This window comes from Coregonus lavaretus (assembly GCF_964263955.1).
Source record: "Coregonus lavaretus genome assembly, chromosome: 4".
NCBI lineage: Eukaryota > Metazoa > Chordata > Actinopteri > Salmoniformes > Salmonidae > Coregonus > Coregonus lavaretus.
In genome coordinates this window covers 3368418-3385498 of record NC_139991.1, presented here as the reverse complement: position 1 = coordinate 3385498, position 17081 = coordinate 3368418, and the positions used below count along the sequence as shown (strand labels likewise).

General features: G+C 46.8%; 1 protein-coding gene across 1 annotated transcript in view; it reads right to left on the bottom strand.

Moving 5' to 3' along the window:
• The window catches only part of LOC311127209 (protein ENTREP2-like), a gene marked incomplete at its 5' end in the record, with an annotated part of 109685 nt that extends 93194 nt beyond the window's left edge, over nucleotides 1-16491 (bottom strand). Inside the window, one exon of the mRNA XM_084159004.1 lies at nucleotides 16267-16491. Coding sequence (XP_084015130.1) covers nucleotides 16267-16491 — 225 coding nt within the window. The remainder of the gene's footprint in view (nucleotides 1-16266) is intronic.
• Nucleotides 16492-17081: the final 590 nt, after the last annotated feature.

Here is a 17081-nt window from a genome sequence, read left to right as displayed (position 1 = left end):
CCTGTTCCTGCTCCCCGCACCAAGCCTACGGTGCGCGTCGCCAGCCCGGCCCGGCCTGTTCCTGCCACTCGCACCAAGCCTACGGTGCGCGTCGCCAGCCCGGCCCGGCCTGTTCCTGCTCCTCGCACCAAGCCTACGGTGTGCGTCGCCAGCCCGGTCCGGCCTGTTCCTGCTCCTCGCACCAAGCCTACGGTGTACGTCGCCAGCCCGGTCTGGCCCGTTGCTGCGCCAAGCCAGGGGTGCGCATCATCAGCCCGGTCCGGCCCGTTCCTGCTCCACGCACCAAGCCAGGGGTGCGAGTCGTCAGCCCGGTCCGGCCCGTTCCTGCTCCATGCACCAAGCCAGGGGTGCGAGTCGTCAGCCCGGTCCGGCCCGTTCCTGCTCCACGCACCAAGCCAGGGGTGCGAGTCATCAGCCCGGTCCGGCCCGTTCCTGCTCCACGCACCAAGCCAGGGGTGCGAGTCGTCAGCCCGGTCCGGCCCGTTGCTGCTCCACGCACCAAGCCAGGGGTGCGCATCGTCAGCCCGGTCCGGCCCGTTCCTGCTCCACGCACCAAGCCAGGGGTGCGAGTCATCAGCCCGGTCCGGCCCGTTCCTGCTCTACGCACCAAGCCAGGGGTGCGCATCGTCAGCCCGGTCCGGCCCGTTCCTGCTCCACGTACCAAGCCAGGGGTGCGCATCGTCAGCCCGGTCCGGCCCGTTCCTGCTCCACGCACCAGGCCAGGGGTGCGCGTCGTCAGTCCGGCACAACCCGTGCCTGGGTCACCGGTGCCTGGTCAGGTACCGGTCAGCTGCTCCACACCGGAGCTTAAGCAATCCGCTCCTACGATGTCCAGTCCAGCTCCAGCCAGCGGGGCCAGACCGGACCAGGGGCGCGACGGGGGGATTATTGGAGGGTGGTGGGCGAGCCCGGAGCCGGAACCGCCTCCGAGGAGGAATGCCCACCCAGCCCTCCCCTGTTTGGTCTATGTTGAGGCGCGGTCGCAGTCCGCGCCTTTAGGGGGGGGTACTGTCACACCCTGGCTCTGGGACTCTATATGTTGAGCCAGGGTGTGTTTATTCTATGCATTGTATTTCTGTGTTGGCCAGAGTGGTTCCCAATCAGAGGCAACGAGTGTCAGCTGTTGCTGGTTGTCTCTGATTGGGAGCCATATTTATAGAGGCTGTTTTCCCACAATAGTTGTGGGATCTTGTTCCGTTTGGTTTGTTCCAGTGTGGTTGTGTTAAACCGTAGACGTCACGTTATCGTTTGTTGTTTTTGTTCGTGAGATCACAATAAAGAGTATGTTTGCTTTCAACGCTGCGCCTTGGTCCACTCTCTCTAACGATCGTGACATATAGATATTCTGTTGCTACTCTAATAAGTAATTCATGTCTGACAGGTGTAGTTTGGTTATATAAGGAATGTGCCATGGCCAGGCCAGAGGACATTTAGCATCGAGCTGTGGACTGCAGTCGATCTGGCTGGCCTGGCCTACAGTTGGCATTCCATTGAAAAGCTTTCACAGCCCACCCCAACCCACCACCCTGCTGTCAATTCTCTCTCCTCACTGACGTTCCCTGAAAAGAGCTATTATTGGCTTGGCAAAGGTTTCTTGAATCGATTGCTGCCATTTCCTCTACTTATTGCTTTCTCAATAAGATTAACAATCTTTCTGATTTGACATTTCCACACGTTATGCAACAGATTTATGGATGATAAATATTTCATTGGCCTATGAGTTTTGGAATAGCGCTACAGTATATAAACACATTCCATTAATTCCACCATACAAACAGTAGTACAAGTGTTTAGCTAATTAGCAAGATGGTAGATCACACACAAAGTGGAAGAGGACGTCATACTGATTTGTTCCTTCAGAAGTCGACTCTGCATGTGTGGTCTAAAAGCCATGCATAAACACACACACACACACACTGATCACCGTGCTGCCTGCCGCCCTGCTGTGGCCAGCGACAGAGCCCAGGCTCTTTGTGTCTGGATACTGATAGAGGTGGAGGAGCAGGGTGGAGAGAGGAGAGAGAGGGGCATGTTTAGAGACAGTGTTCATTTCTTCGCTCTAATCAGGCAGTCTGAGAATACAGAATACCTATTCTGGAGAAGTGTTCCACCTCTGGGGAGCGGCGTGATGGGCACTGACCCAGAAACACTGGTTTGTTCTGGGCTGCCACTTACATCAGGACCTGGCAGACTCCAACGTGGAGGAAGCAAAGTAAAACCATCCTTACTGGCCGCTAACAGTACACTTGTATAGTACGAACACCGTATAATACACACAGAATAATAACACAGCATAAAAAACGGAACAGTCAGTATTTCAGTGGCGGTCGTGCCGTTTAAGATGAGGGAGGACGCACATTTTTTATGAGCACGGCCTTATTTCTATTACAGCATATTGGATGACTGTCATTCATATTCCATTCACCCAGCTCAATGTAACATCGATAGGTTTAGGTTACTTCATGATACTTGAATTGTCCCTATACCCATCATGAGGTTGCTACAACCTAGCCTATGAATGAAAGTTTACAAAGTAGGTGCACAGGTTGAGAGAAGAATTTGAGTAATCAAGGTGACAGACAGTGACACATTCAATACTGCCTTGCACACTCTTGCCTGCATCTAGCTGATCTATGGTGTAATCATTAGTCCAACAGTTGCAAACGAATTCAGGTATGTTTACCCGCGTTTCGTTCCGTTTGCTTACGTTTAAGAAACGTTTTTCAACAGAATCGGTGGAATGAATACACCCCTGATCATACGCAAACACAGTTCACTTTCAGAGCAGCCACATAAAAATGGCATGATCACTTTGCTCTTTAATTCCTTCTCTCATCTACGCACTCTCCTCATCTCAGTTTTTCCCTTCGCTTGTGGATTTCAGTGCACAACACATCAGCTGTCTGTGAACATGCGAAAAAAACATTCCAAGCCAAACCTTCATATCATAACCTCTAACCACTTCCCGCTACACACGGCCTACATCATTGTCACCATATTAGGGAACGTCACAGTCAACATAGCTACTAGAACTAACGTGTTAGTAAACCCGTACAGTGTACAGTCAACAAGCAGTTTAGCAGTTACACCAGCAGGCCCCGGTGGCAATAAATTAATAAAACCAAAATCTTACCTTGACTTGGAAAAGTTCCAGTGTTGGATAGCCATAGCCAGCTAGCTAACATGGCATCCCTCTCTGTTTGAGCTGGGTGTTTGAGTAGGCTAAACTAGCTAGCTGCATTCTCTAGATAAGTAAGTGAATGTCACGACTTCCGCCGAGGCTGCCCCCCCTCCTGGTTCGGGCAGGCTTTGGCGTTCGTCGTCACCGGAGTACTAGCTACTGCCGATCTCATTCTCATCACTCCACTTGTCATGTCTTGTCAATCAGTCGACCATTAGGGTCCGGGTTGGTTAAGGAAGTTACGGTACCTGTCACCATGATTACGCAGGAGACGCATGTTGAGCAGATCACCTTTATGATTATTGAGTCTCCTGCTTACCCTGTAGTCTTGGGTATCCCGTGGTTTGCCCTTCACAACCCCAAATTCTCATGGCCGCAGAGGGTTCTTACGGGGTGGTCGCGTGAGTGTCCGGTAGGTGTCTAGGTGTTTCCGTTGGTGCGACGACGGTGGAAAGTCCAGTCGGTACCCCCACCGTGCACATTCCCCTCGAATACCATGATCTGGCGCTCGCGTTTTCCAAGACGCGACTAAATTACCACCTTATCGGGAGGGGGATTGCGCGATAAACCTTCGGGTAGACGCTGTACCTCCCAGGAGTCATGTGTATCCCCTGTCGCAGGCTGAAACGGAGGCTATGAAAACATACGTCACCGAGTCCTTGCGCCAGGTGTATATACGTCCCTCCACTTCACCTGCCTCCTCGAGTTTCTTCTTTGTGAAGAAGAAAGATGGCGGTTTACACCCATGCATTGATTATCGACCACTGGATAATGTGACGGTACGATTTAGTTATCCTCTTCCCCTCATTCCTTCAGTGATTGAGTCAATGCATGGGGCCCGCTTTTTCACCAAATTAGACCTCAGGAGTGCCTACAACCTGGTGCGTATTTGGGAAGGGGATGAGTGGAAAACAGCATTCAGCACAACCTCGGGGCATTATGAATACCTGGTGATGCCCTACGGTTTGATGAATGCTCCATCCATTTTCCAGTCCTTTGTGAACGAGGTGTTTTGGGACATGCTTGGTCGCGGTGTGGTGGTCTACATCGATGACATCCTGGTGTATTCCGCTACGCGCGCCGAGCATGTGTCCCTGGTTCGCAAGGTACTGGTCCGACTGGTGGAAAATTATCTTTATGCCAAGGCAGAGAAGTGTGATTTTTTCCAGCAGTCAATCTCCTTCCTCGGATATCGCATTACCACCACAGGTGTGGAGATGGAGGGACACCGCATTGCAGCTGTGTGTAATTGGCCGACTCCAACCACGGTAAAGGAGGTGCAGCGCTTCCTTGGCTTTGCCAACTACTATCGAAGGTTTATTTGGGGCTTTGGCAAGGTCGCAGCTCCCATTACCTCTTTGTTGAAGGGTGGGCCGTCCCGGCTCTGCTGGTCTGCTGAGGCTGATTTGACCTTCAGTAGATTGCAGGGTCTGTTCACCTCAGCCCCGGTACTGGCTCACCCCGATCCATCACTACCGTTCGTAGTGGAGGTGGATGCATCCGAGGTAGGGATAGGAGCTGTCTTATCCCAACGCTCGGGCACGCCACCCAAGCTCCGCCCCTGTGTCTTCTTTTCTAAGAAGCTCAGCTCGGCGGAGCAGAACTACGGCATTGGTGATCGGGAGCTGCTGGCTGTTGTCCGAGCTTTTACGGTGTGGAGACATTGGCTCGAAGGGGCGAAACACCCTTTCTTCGTCTGGACAGACCACCGTAACCTGGAGTACATTCTTCTTCACCCGGTTTGATTTCACACTTTCATACATTCCGGGTACGAAGAACGTGAAGGCAGACGCACTGTCTCGGCTGTATGACACAGAGGAGAGGCCCAGAGACAATACCCCCATACTCCCGGCCTCATGCATTGTGGCGCCGGTAGTATGGGCGATGGACGCAGATATAGCGCAGGCATTACGCACAGATCCATCTCTACCGCAGTGTCCAGCTGGGCTGCAGTACGTGCCTGCGCTTATACGTGCACACACGTCACCCTCCTCTGGTCATCCAGGTATCGGTCGTAAAATGCGCTGCCTGACCGAGAAGTACTGGTGGCCTACCTTGGCTAAGAACGTGAGGGTGTATGTTTCCTCATGCTCAGTGTGCGCCCAGAGTAAGGCACCTAGGCACCTCCCAGCGGGTAAGCTACAACCTTTACCAGTTCCACAACGACCATGGTCTCACCTGAGTATTGATTTTCTCACTGATTTTCCCCCCTCCCAAGGTAACACCACTATCCTGGTCGTTGTGGACCGCTTTTCAAAGTCCTGCCGCCTCCTTCCTCTGCCCGGTCTCCCCACAGCCCTACAAACTGCGGAGGCTCTGTTTACTCACGTCTTCCGGCACTACGGGGTACCAGAGGATATAGTGTCCGACCGAGGTCCCCAGTTCACGTCTAGAGTCTGGAAGGCGTTCATGGAACATCTGGGGGTCTCGGTCAGCCTGACCTCTAGATTTCACCCCGAGAGTAATGGGCAGGTGGAAAGGGTGAATCAAGATGTGGGTAGGTTCCTGCGGACCTACTGTCAGGACCGGCCGGGGGAGTGGTCGGTGTTCCTGCCATGGGCAGAATATGCTCAGAACTCTCTCCGCCACTAACCTAACACCCTTCCAATGTGTTTTAGGTTACCAACCGGTCCTGGCACCGTGGCACCAGAGCCAGACCGAGGCTCCTGCGGTGGATGACTGGTTTCGGTGCGCGGAGGAGACTTGGGACGCCGCCCACGTTCGCCTCCAGCGCGCCGTGCGTCGTCAGAAGGTCAACGCTGACCGCCACCGCAGTGAGGCCCCGGTCTTCGTACCGGGGGATCGGGTCTGGCTCTCGACCCGGAATCTGCCCCTCCGCCTGCCATGCCGGAAGCTGAGCCCACGGTTTGTGGGGCCGTTTAAAGTCCTGAGGAGAATAAACGAGGTGACATATAGGTTGTTACTCCCCACTGATTACCGTATTAACCCCTCGTTTCATGTGTCTCTCCTCAGGCTGGTGGTAGCTGGTCCGCTCCAGGAGTCTGAGGTGCGGGAGGTTCCTCCACCTCCTCTGGACATTGAGGGGGCCCCAGCGTACTTGGTCCGTTCCATCCTGGATTCGAGGCGTCGGGTGGGAGCCTTCAGTATCTTGTGGAGTGGGAGGGGTACGGTCCGCAGGAATGGTGCTGGGTCCCAAGGCGGGACATCCTCGATCCCTCCCTGTTGAGGGATTTCCACCGTCGCCATCCGACTCGCCATCCGACTCGCCCTGCTCCGCGTCCTCCTGGCCGTCCCCGAGGCCGGCGCACTACTGGAGCCGCGCGTCGGGGGGGGGGGTTTGGGGGGGTACTGTCACAACTTCCGCCGAGGCTGCCCCCCCTCCTGGTTCGGGCAGGCTTCGGCGTTCGTCGTCACCGGAGTACTAGCTACTGCCGATCCCATTCTCATCACTCCACTTGTCATGTCTTGTCAATCACACACACCTGGTGCTCATTCCCCTAATTAGTATGTGTATAAGTGTTCCCTCTGTTCCCCTTGTCTTTGTGAGTGATTGTTTGTTGTGAGAGAGTGTAGCTCGGTTGAGCTACTATTCACTGTGTTTATGCCAAGGTGGATGTTTTCCCTTGTAATAGTTTCGTTTGACTCTTTGGGCGTTTTATTTATGTAAACGGAATAAACTCTGGACTTCGGTATTTTATCTCCTGCGCCTGACTCTTTCAATCACACCTCGTCGTGGTGAAAGTGAAAAAAATACAACAAAATATAGTTAGCTCTCTCTCTCTCTCGCTTCTCCTTCTCCTTTTTGAAGAAAAATCTATTGTCTTTCTCTCTCTTTGATTCAACTACTTACCACATTTTATGCACTGCAGTGCTAGCTAGCTGTAGTTTATGCTTTCAGTACTAGATTCATTCTCTGATCCTTTGATTGGGTGGACAACATGTCAGTTTATGTTGCAAGAGCTCTGATAGGTTGGAGGGCGTCCTCTGGAAGTTGTCATAATTACTGTGTAAGCCTATGGAAAGGGGTGAGAACCATGAGCCTCCTAGGTTTTGTATTGATTTCAATGTACCCAGAGGACGACGTAAACTAGCTGTCCTCCAGCTACACCATGGTGCTACCCTACAGAGTGCTGTTGAGGCTATTGTAGACCTTCATTGCAAGGTGTGTTTTAATAAATTATTTATTTATTATATATTTAGTATATTTTTCTCACTTCCCCTAAGTCAGGTTGTTACTACTGCTGCTCTACATACTGTATGGTTGGAACCTTAATGTATTTTAACGTATAATAGTTATTATACTGTAATAATAACCAGCAACATACACATATAAAAACGGTATACATGAAAGGTCAAACTGAAATTAATCAATCTCCACTCTACACAATTAGCTTGGAGGGGCACTTCTCACTATCTTACCTGTTGATTTGTGGTCTCTCTCTCTCTCTGTATGTCTGTCTGTTTTCCCATGGTTATCATCATGGATACCTCTCTCCTGCATGAAGTTAACACATGCAGTACACCCTCTAGACTTAAGATGCTATCATTTCATCAGAGATAATAGATGATAATTCAGATTGATTGACACTATGACAGATCATTGCTGAACCTATGATGAAGACTAAGACAGTGCTTGATTGTGCAAGTAATTCTGTAGCTAGCAAGTATTTTTGGCTTCAAAACATTCACTATCAGTTTTTCACACAGCCAGAACTACCCAGCGTTAGCTAGTTAAATAAAACCTTTACTTAAACTTACTTTGTTGTTGCCAACAACAATTACTTTCCCCGGTGCAGTGAGTAATGATGGTGGTCCTTTTTCTCTCACTCACACACTGCCACACTCAGGGTTGCAACTTTGGTTTTAGAAGTGGGGGGGACATAACTTGGCGGAGGGGTCTTGGGCTCCTCACATTTTCTGGGGGCATCTAAAGCTCATTTCCTGCATTTCTACACAATCTAATATGACCCATGGCCCTTCTAGCTGTCTCTCTTTAGAACAACAAAAAGTAAGCAGAAATGGCCACAGTCATCAAGCTAGGTAAGAGATCATTATTAAATATGTTTAAGTGATTGATAAGACTGAACTAGATCAATGATAATTCAATAATCAATATTGTGATGCACCTTTAACCAATAGCCTAACAAATGAACAACTCTTACAAATAAAGTACAAAGACTTTTGATTGTCTTAATCAAGACATCCTCTATATCATATTTCAGCCAGACCGCCCAGCCAGCCTGAGCCACCTGCACGCCCGGCCCCCACCAGTCTAGTCAATAACTGAACTCTCTCCCCAACACAACTTCCTTCTTTTATTTATGTCTCAAAGGAAGGGTTTGGAAAACAAACGTTTAATAAAAACACACATACTGTCACGATCGTCGGTAAGAGAGGAGGACCAAGGCGCAGCGTGTTGAGCGAACATACTTTATTTAATTAAAGTGCACACACGAATAACAAAACAACAAACGATACCGTGACGTCCTAAGTCTAAACACAACCAACTGGAACATGATCCCACAAACACTAAGGGAAAACCGACAGTTTAAATATGGCTCCCAATCAGAGACAACCAGCCACAGCTGACACTCGTTGCCTCTGATTGGGAGTCACTCAGGCCAACAAAGAAATAAACAAACTAGAACTCCCAACAAAGAAATACAACACATAGAATGAACACACCCTGGCTCAACATATAGAGTCCCAGAGCCAGGGTGTGACACATACACATACACCTACACATTAAGACACAGAAACAGTACATCCTCCATATAATTAATTTCATAGGCCTAATAGTACTGTAGAGCTCTTTTTACTTGCAAACAATATAGCTGGGTCACCCCTTCTTGTCCCTAGGGGTCCACGGCCCTGTAGCGCCCCAACCCAACACACCCCACTCAGCTTTAGGATCTTAGTGAAACATTCATTATTGGTTTCAGGTGTGTTAGGCCAAGGCCAGAGTGACAACCAACAGTACGGCAGACCCCCAGGGCCAGGACTGAGCAGCCCAGTAGCTAGGGATTTCCTAAATAGGTACAGTGAGCATGTTTTCAATACAGACTCCTTTTGTCGTACAGTATTCCATATAAGGCATCCAGACCTTATGAAAGTTGCACAGTATATCCTTAATCTTGTAATAAATCAAATCTAGTGGTACATAACTTGACATTTCTTCCATCCATTGTTGGAGGATAACCAACCTTCCAATTAATGACAATGCATTTCTTAGCCGCTATAAATGCTAGGTTACACAGTTTCTTCTGATAAAAGTCTCCAGTGTCAACATTTCCAAGCAAACAAAAACATGGAGAAGGGAGAATCTGTAGACATGCTGAGATAAAAGAACATACTCTTTGCCAGAATTCAGCCAGCCTTCACAAGACCATAATATATGCAAATATGTCCCCTTTTGTGTTTTACACCTACATCTTTGAGTGCATGATATTCAGTTTCACTGGCATATAGTACGTTCTGTGGATGGTCTTAAACTGCAGTAATTTATGTCTGAGATTTGATGAACATGACGGGGCATTCTAACATATCTGCATCCATTCATCATCCTTAATAGCGTCTCCCAGGTCTTCCTCACGTTTTTGTTTGACATGTTTTGTGCCATCGGGAAAAGCCTCTTTAGAAGTTTGTCAGACTGCCTTAAAATAGGTTCAATCTTTGAAGCTTGTTGCTTGTCCAGTGTTTGCTGCACAGAGAGAATAAAGTGTTGTATCTGCAAAAGTTGACCTCTGCGCCGTCACAGACTGGTCTTCCCTGTCTGCCTGACCCTGATGAGACCCCTGTCACCATCTGATCCTGCTCAGATGAGGCGTGACAAAGAATTACCTTGGTGTACATTTATACATTATATTATCCAAGAATAGTATCAATGGTTCAATCATTGAAATTACCATTATTCCCAGATCCCAGACTGTAGCCTACCCATCAACTCAAGATGGAACTTTCTATCCATTCACTGATTGTTATAATATACTGCAAAATTCCGTAGACTGGTCTTCCCTGGCTGTCTGACCCTGCAGGGACACCTGTCACCATCTGATCCTGCTAAGACATGATGAGCATAGTGTTGTGTACTGACCATGCAGAATATCGATCTTCAATCGTTTGGCCGCTGGTTTCATCGTTTGATTCAGGTCTAGTGTGATTGAGGCAAAAATAATAGCTAAGGTTAGTGAGCTAGCTAACGTTAGCCAACTTTTGGCTAGCTCTAGCTAATGGTACAATGGTACATCATCAAATGTACTTCTGTTGATACGGGACAAAATAAAGGCTACAAAACATTTCCATATATACGGGAACAGCTGTTAGATACTGCTATCTGACAGATAGCTAGCTGTGGTAGCTACTAGCTAGCTAACTAGCTACTAGTAGTTCATTCACTTCAGTCGAGAGGGGATGAAACATTAGCTAACGTAACATGTCAGGTACACTACTAGCTCAGCACTGGGAATAAATACTTATTTTTCTGTCAAACAGCAGTTACCTTGCCAGCTAGATCAGTCAACTAAAAAGTAGCCAGTTTCTGCTCTGCTTGCTTTTACAACTCTGAGAAAAAGCGCAACACAGACAGCAGCTGCCTCTGTTCATCTCTGCCATGCTGGTCCTATACGCTGGCCTTTCAGAAGCTTTACCTTCACACAGCCTGTCCGCACGCTCTATGGTCTCCGTACAGTCCTAAATCCAGCAGGCTGAATCCGAAAAACAGCCTACCCTACCGAACTGAGGTGTCCGCATGATCCTAAAGTACACTTGTGCCGTGTTTTGTATTACAGCTCAATGATCAAACTGGGGGAGCCAAAAATGCAATTTCAGAATGGTGGGGTGGGGGGTGGGGGTCATGTCCTCCCCGTCCCCAGTGAAAGTTGCGCCCCTGGCCACACCGCTTGTAACAACTGAGAGTGAGACTGAAGCAGTCAGTGGGGCTTTAGGAAGTGACTCAAGTTCCAGCAGCAGAGGACTTTTCAAAATAAAAATCCATCAACGAAAAAAGTATCGCAAATGTTTATGTATTTTTTACATGAACAATGAAGTGAGGGAAGGAAATCAGCCTCTGACACAGACACACAGAGTTCAGCATTTAGTTATTTAACAGCCTAGTAAGGAGAAAACAACAACTTCTGTTTTCATACCAAACAATGAGTAACACTGCTTATAGATTTCCTTGCTCCACCACATGCTCACGTTTATCGTACGAACTGCTTTCCCATTAAAAACAGACATAATAGAAAGGCAAGCTTAACCTAACTACAATGAACAAAATTATAAACGCAACATGTAAAGTGTTGGTCCCATGTTTCATGAGCTGAATTAAAAGATCCCAGAAATGTTCTACACACACAAAAAGCTTATTTATCTCAAATGTGTTTAAATCCCTGTTAGTGAGCATTTCTACTTTGCCAAGATAATCCATCCACCTGACAGGTGTGGCATATCAAGAAGCTGATTAAACAGCATGATCATTACACAGGTGCACATTGTGCTGGGGACAATAAAAGGCCACTCTAAAATGTGCAGTTTTGTCACACAACACAATGCCACAGATGTCTCAAGTTTTGAGGGGGCGTGCAATTGGCATGCTGACTGCAGGAATGTCCACCAGAGTTGTTGCCAGATAATTTAATGTTAATTTCTCTACCATAAGCCGCCTCCAACATCGTTTTAGAGAATTTAGCATCATGTCCAACCGGCCTCACAACCGCAGACCATGTGTAACCACGCCAGCCCAGGACCTCCCCATCTGGCTTCTTCATCGCCTGAGACGAGCCACCCGGACAGCTGATGAAACTGAGGAGTATTTCTGTCTGTAATAAAGCCCTTTTGTGGGTAAAAACTAATTCTGATTGGCTGGGCCTGGCTCCCCAGTGGGTGCTTCCATTCAGCCACAAGAGCATTAGTGAGGTCAGGCACTGATGTTGGGCAATTAGGCCTGGCTCGCAGTCGCTGTTCCAATTCATCCTAAAGGTGTTCAATGGGGTTAAGGTCAGGGCTCTATGCAGGCCAGTCAAGTTCATTCACACCGATCTCAACAAACCATTTCTGTATGGACCTTGATTTGTGCACAGGGCATTGTCATGCTGAAACAGGAAAGGGCCTTCCCCAAACTGTTGCCACAAAGTTGGAAACACAGAATCATCTAGAATGTCATTGTATACTGTAGCGTTAACATTTCCCTTCACTGGAACTAAGGGGCCTAGCCCGAACCATGAAAAACAGCCCCATACCATTATTCCTCCTTGGCAGGAAGCGTACACCTGGCACCCAGAGTCGTCCGTCGGACTTTCAGATGGTGAAGCGTGATTCATCACTCCAGAGAACGCGTTTCCACTGCTCCAGAGTCCAATGGCGGCGAGCTTTACATCACTCCAGTCGACGCTTGGCATTGCGCATGGTGATCTTAGACTTGTGTGCGGCTGCTCGGCCATGGAAACCCATTTCATGAAACTCCTGACGAACAGTTATTGTGCTGACGTTGCTTCCAGAGGCAGTTTGGAACTCGGAAGTGAGTGTTGCAACCGAGGACTGACGATTTTTACGCGCTTCAGCACTCGGCGGTCCCGTTCTGTGAGCTTGTGTGGCCTACCACTTCGCGGCTGAGCCATTGTTGCTCCTAGACGTTTCCACTTCACAATAACAGCACTTACAGTTGACCGTGGCAGCTCTAGCAGGGCAGAAATTTGATGAACTGACTTGTTGGAAAGGTGGCATCCTATGCTGGTGCCACATTGAAAGTCACTTCAGTACGGGCCATTCTACTGCCAATGTTTGTTTATGAAGATTGCATGGCTGTATGCTCGATTTTATACACCTGTCAGCAACGGGTGTGGCTGAAATAGCCGAATACACTAATTTGAAAGGGAGTCCGCATATTTTTGGCCATGTAGTGTACATATCTGTTGAGTGAGTGAACCCCAGGAATTGATCTCCAGGACCATAGCCCGACCTGTGAACTTTCACCCCAAGGTTGCTTATCTCCGAAAACACACAAACAAGCACACACACACACATATCCCCTGTGCCAGAGACCACCCATCACCCCCTATACACTGCCTAAATTATCCCTCCATAATGAATGGAACTGCCTCCCAGCTTAATGCACTGGCTGGATCTCTGGCAGGAAATCAAGGAAGAGTGCCTTCATAAATATTTAGAGAAACTGCCATGAAATTTTCAGGCGCAGAAAACAATCTCCCACTAAGACAATCTTTACAGTACACAATGAAAGCGAGAAGTTGCTTGAAAGTGCATTTCTTGCTCATTGAACTTTGAGCCGTGTAGTTATATGTGTGTGTTGTGTTGTGTTGTGTTTGTTTGTGTGGTTGTGTTTGTGTGTGTGTGTGTGTGTGTGTGAGAGAGAGAGAAATTACTTTTAACCCAAATTGGCAAGGAAATAGATTGATAAGACCACTCTCTCCACAGGGACTCTCTTCACAGGAGAAGAAGTTAGACAAATATGACCAGCATCACATGGGGATGGTGCCAAGAACAGCCCCCATCACTGATGGCTGAGCTGCAAGCTCTGAACCCCTAACCTACAGACTTCAGCCGAGCCCAGGCTGGTCTCATAGACTAAACGTAACATAGTAAACAAAAATCGGCCCACATTTAGAGCTATCATTTTACATTTACGTCATTTAGCAGACGCTCTTATCCAGAGCGACTTACAGTAGTGAGTGCATACATTTTCATATTAGTTCGTACTGGTCCCCCGTGGGACTCGAACCCACAACCCTGGCGTTGCAAGTGCCATGCTCTACCAACTGAGCCACACGGGACTCATCAGAGTTATAGACCTACAGCAAGTAGGCCTAACTACATGCTTTTCATGATCAGTAAACATCAATTGGTCATGTAATTTCAGATACGTGAGGGTAGCCTCACGATATCTCTCAATATTGGCCACCATTAATTGGATATTTGAGTGATATAAAATAAAAGTGAACTGTACCTGACAAGTATGAGTGGTTTAGGTTAATTTCCCATCCTTTGTGGGGTCTGTCTGTCAAGCAGCAGAAGGGCGCATTTGCTGACGTAACGTTACTGTTAGTTTACTTTGCAAGTTTATGTAGAAACTTTGTACAGTTGGCTAAACATAGTGGTAAGTAGACCTCAATGTATTTTTTTCTCCAACCAACGTAGGCCTACCTAGCGAAGTTAGCTAACATTATCCAATTTTCAACATTGTTTTAAAATAGTGTTTAATCACGATTGCTACTGACATACATGATAGGCTAAAATGATTGATGGACAACGTCAAATTGGCTAGCTAGCTAATAACAGATCACATCAATATGGCTAGTTAACAAGTTAACTTTCAGAGGATAAACTAGATGGCTCTATCCAAATGTTGTTTGATTTGCTTGCCATCTATAGTGGTAATGACAGTAGCCCGACTGACAACTTTACCAGGACGATGTCAAGCTCTTCCAAAAGCCTAATCTCTGATGAAGGAAGCTAAATGACACATGTTGTTTGCTTTAGCTAGCTAGCTAGCTACATGCCAAATGGAACTGGCTACCCTCACGTATCTGAAAATACATGATCAATTGATGTTTACTGATTGCTGTATAACTAAATGTGGAATAATCAGAAATGTGTAGTTCTGACTATGCTCTTCAAGAGGTGATGACATTAAAACCAAATAGTTATGAAATATAATTAACAAGCCCTTGAAAATGGCACATAGTTGTCAATGGTTTGAGCGGAACTGGGGGTCTCCTTGCCCCCCAGCAGCCAAATCGAATGCTATTGTGACATCCAAACCAGTCTAATTGGAATGATTGGCAGCAGAGGCATAATCCTGATTTTACTTATGCAAGAAAATAAAAGTAAGGTGTGTGATGTGTCAGAAATTGTGTAATATAGAATTATTGTCAACCTAAAATATTGTCATATCATTATAAATACAGTTTATAGGGGTTTTATACCAATTTTCCGTATAAATTGCCTCTAAACTATATGTAAACAGACCTTAAATGTCTCAATTTCTGTTTTCTTGGAAAGCTGTGAGTGCTATTATATGATACAATATCAGTACTTGTTGCATTTACAACTTGTCTAAGTTCTATCATCAACTGATTTCAGCTAGTGTATGGCTGTGGATTGACAGCATTGTTTGAATGGAATGTTGGCATATTGGCAGTTAATTTGAAAAATTTATGGAATCATTCCTCTAAAACTAGTTGGCTAGCTAGCTAACAAACAGTGCAGATAAATTATTCAAATTCATGATTTTACACAATATCTTATCACAGTACTGGCAAAACCATGGTTGACCAACTCCCTGACCAAAATGGCTGACCTTAATTTACATTTACATTTGACATTTTAGTCATTTAGCAGACGCTCTTATCCAGAGCGACAGTTAAGTGAGTGCATACATTTTCATACTGGCCCCCCGTTAATGTGGTTAATGTCCATTCTAGTATTCTAATTCCTAATACTATGTTCGTAACATATCATACGAAATGGATGATGGACATCCACAAATTAATACCATCCCAAACATAACATATCATACTAATTTGAGTGTCCTGGAATAGAGTTTACTATGTTACGTCACCCCTGAGTCCAGGTTGCGAAGCCAGTAGCCTATCTGTATGTGAGACTCTCATCCATAAACAAGATGAGAGCCAAAATAGCACTCAGTGTTCTGGCTGAGAGAAATCCTTCACACAGTGCCCCAAACATGCCTGACTATTTATTTTGAGCAATACTATTACAAACAAATTGCAACAAGATTACACAAAAAATGCAACTAATTAATGTTTCCTAAATAAGAGTTGCTATTTCACAACGATAGGCCATCTACAGGCCTATGGCACAAAATGCCAAATGAGAGCGTTTAAAACCACTGTTCAGTTGGTGACAGTCAATAAATGAAATAATTAATGGCACTGGTGTTGATACTCCAAGGGATTTTACAACGTCTGCATAATTTACACTAAAACATGTCGAACCAACTGGACATGGTCACCAGGTGTGAGCACGTGCCAGATCTGTTTCCCGCGAAATTGGGAAAATTATAAACAACAATAAACATTTAGCCACAGCACACACACATAAACCCACATGTTGGATGAAGATAAATACTTAATTAACGAAATACTTACAGAGAAACCTGCCCAAAATGGACATGAATGTCTGACCCTTGGTGAGGTAGTGAGGGCCAGAGCTGCAAAACTGACTGCCAAAATCAGACTTCCTAAAACCATCTGAGAAACTCCGAGAGAAAGCATGATCCGAGTCCGAGTCCGAAACTCTCTGAGTCTGGAGAGGCTACGGGACAGGGACGCCGGGCTGAGCGAACGACCTCGGGGCATTGCTTGGACTGGCATTGTGACGAAGAAAACAGAGTCGATTTATCAGCTATTGAAAAAAATGGGTTAAGCTTTTTCCATCAGCATCCAAAAGTGGCACCTAACAGCAAAGTAACCTATGTCCAAACGTTAAGCTTGATAAGCAACGGTGTCCAAAAAGCATATAACATCAGTCCTACTAAATGGTTCCTTTGAAAGAGTCTCCATTAAATTGCATTAATTATCCCCAGATGCGTAATTGTCGGTTATTCTGAAGGCTACAACAGTGTGATGGATGAGATGCGTAGTGACTGTTGTGCTGCTACACAAATCGATTCCGCAAAAACACAGGATAACGCGCTATTAGCAAAGGTAACCCGGTTTTCGAGGAAAAGCTTGAGAAATGGTCCATCAAATCATAGTCCACGAGGATTCATTTTGCGTCCTTATTTTCATTGCTACAGGATACATACAGCCTCAGCAAGTAAAAACGTCTAGCTGAAATGATACGGGAATAATGTCGCCCTTTAATGTAGACTAGTATTCCACTGTCAAACGCGCGGCAGGCTACATGCACAGAGAGAGCGTGGCCGTGGGTATGCTCAGGCGCAGGGTTTTCACAGACGACA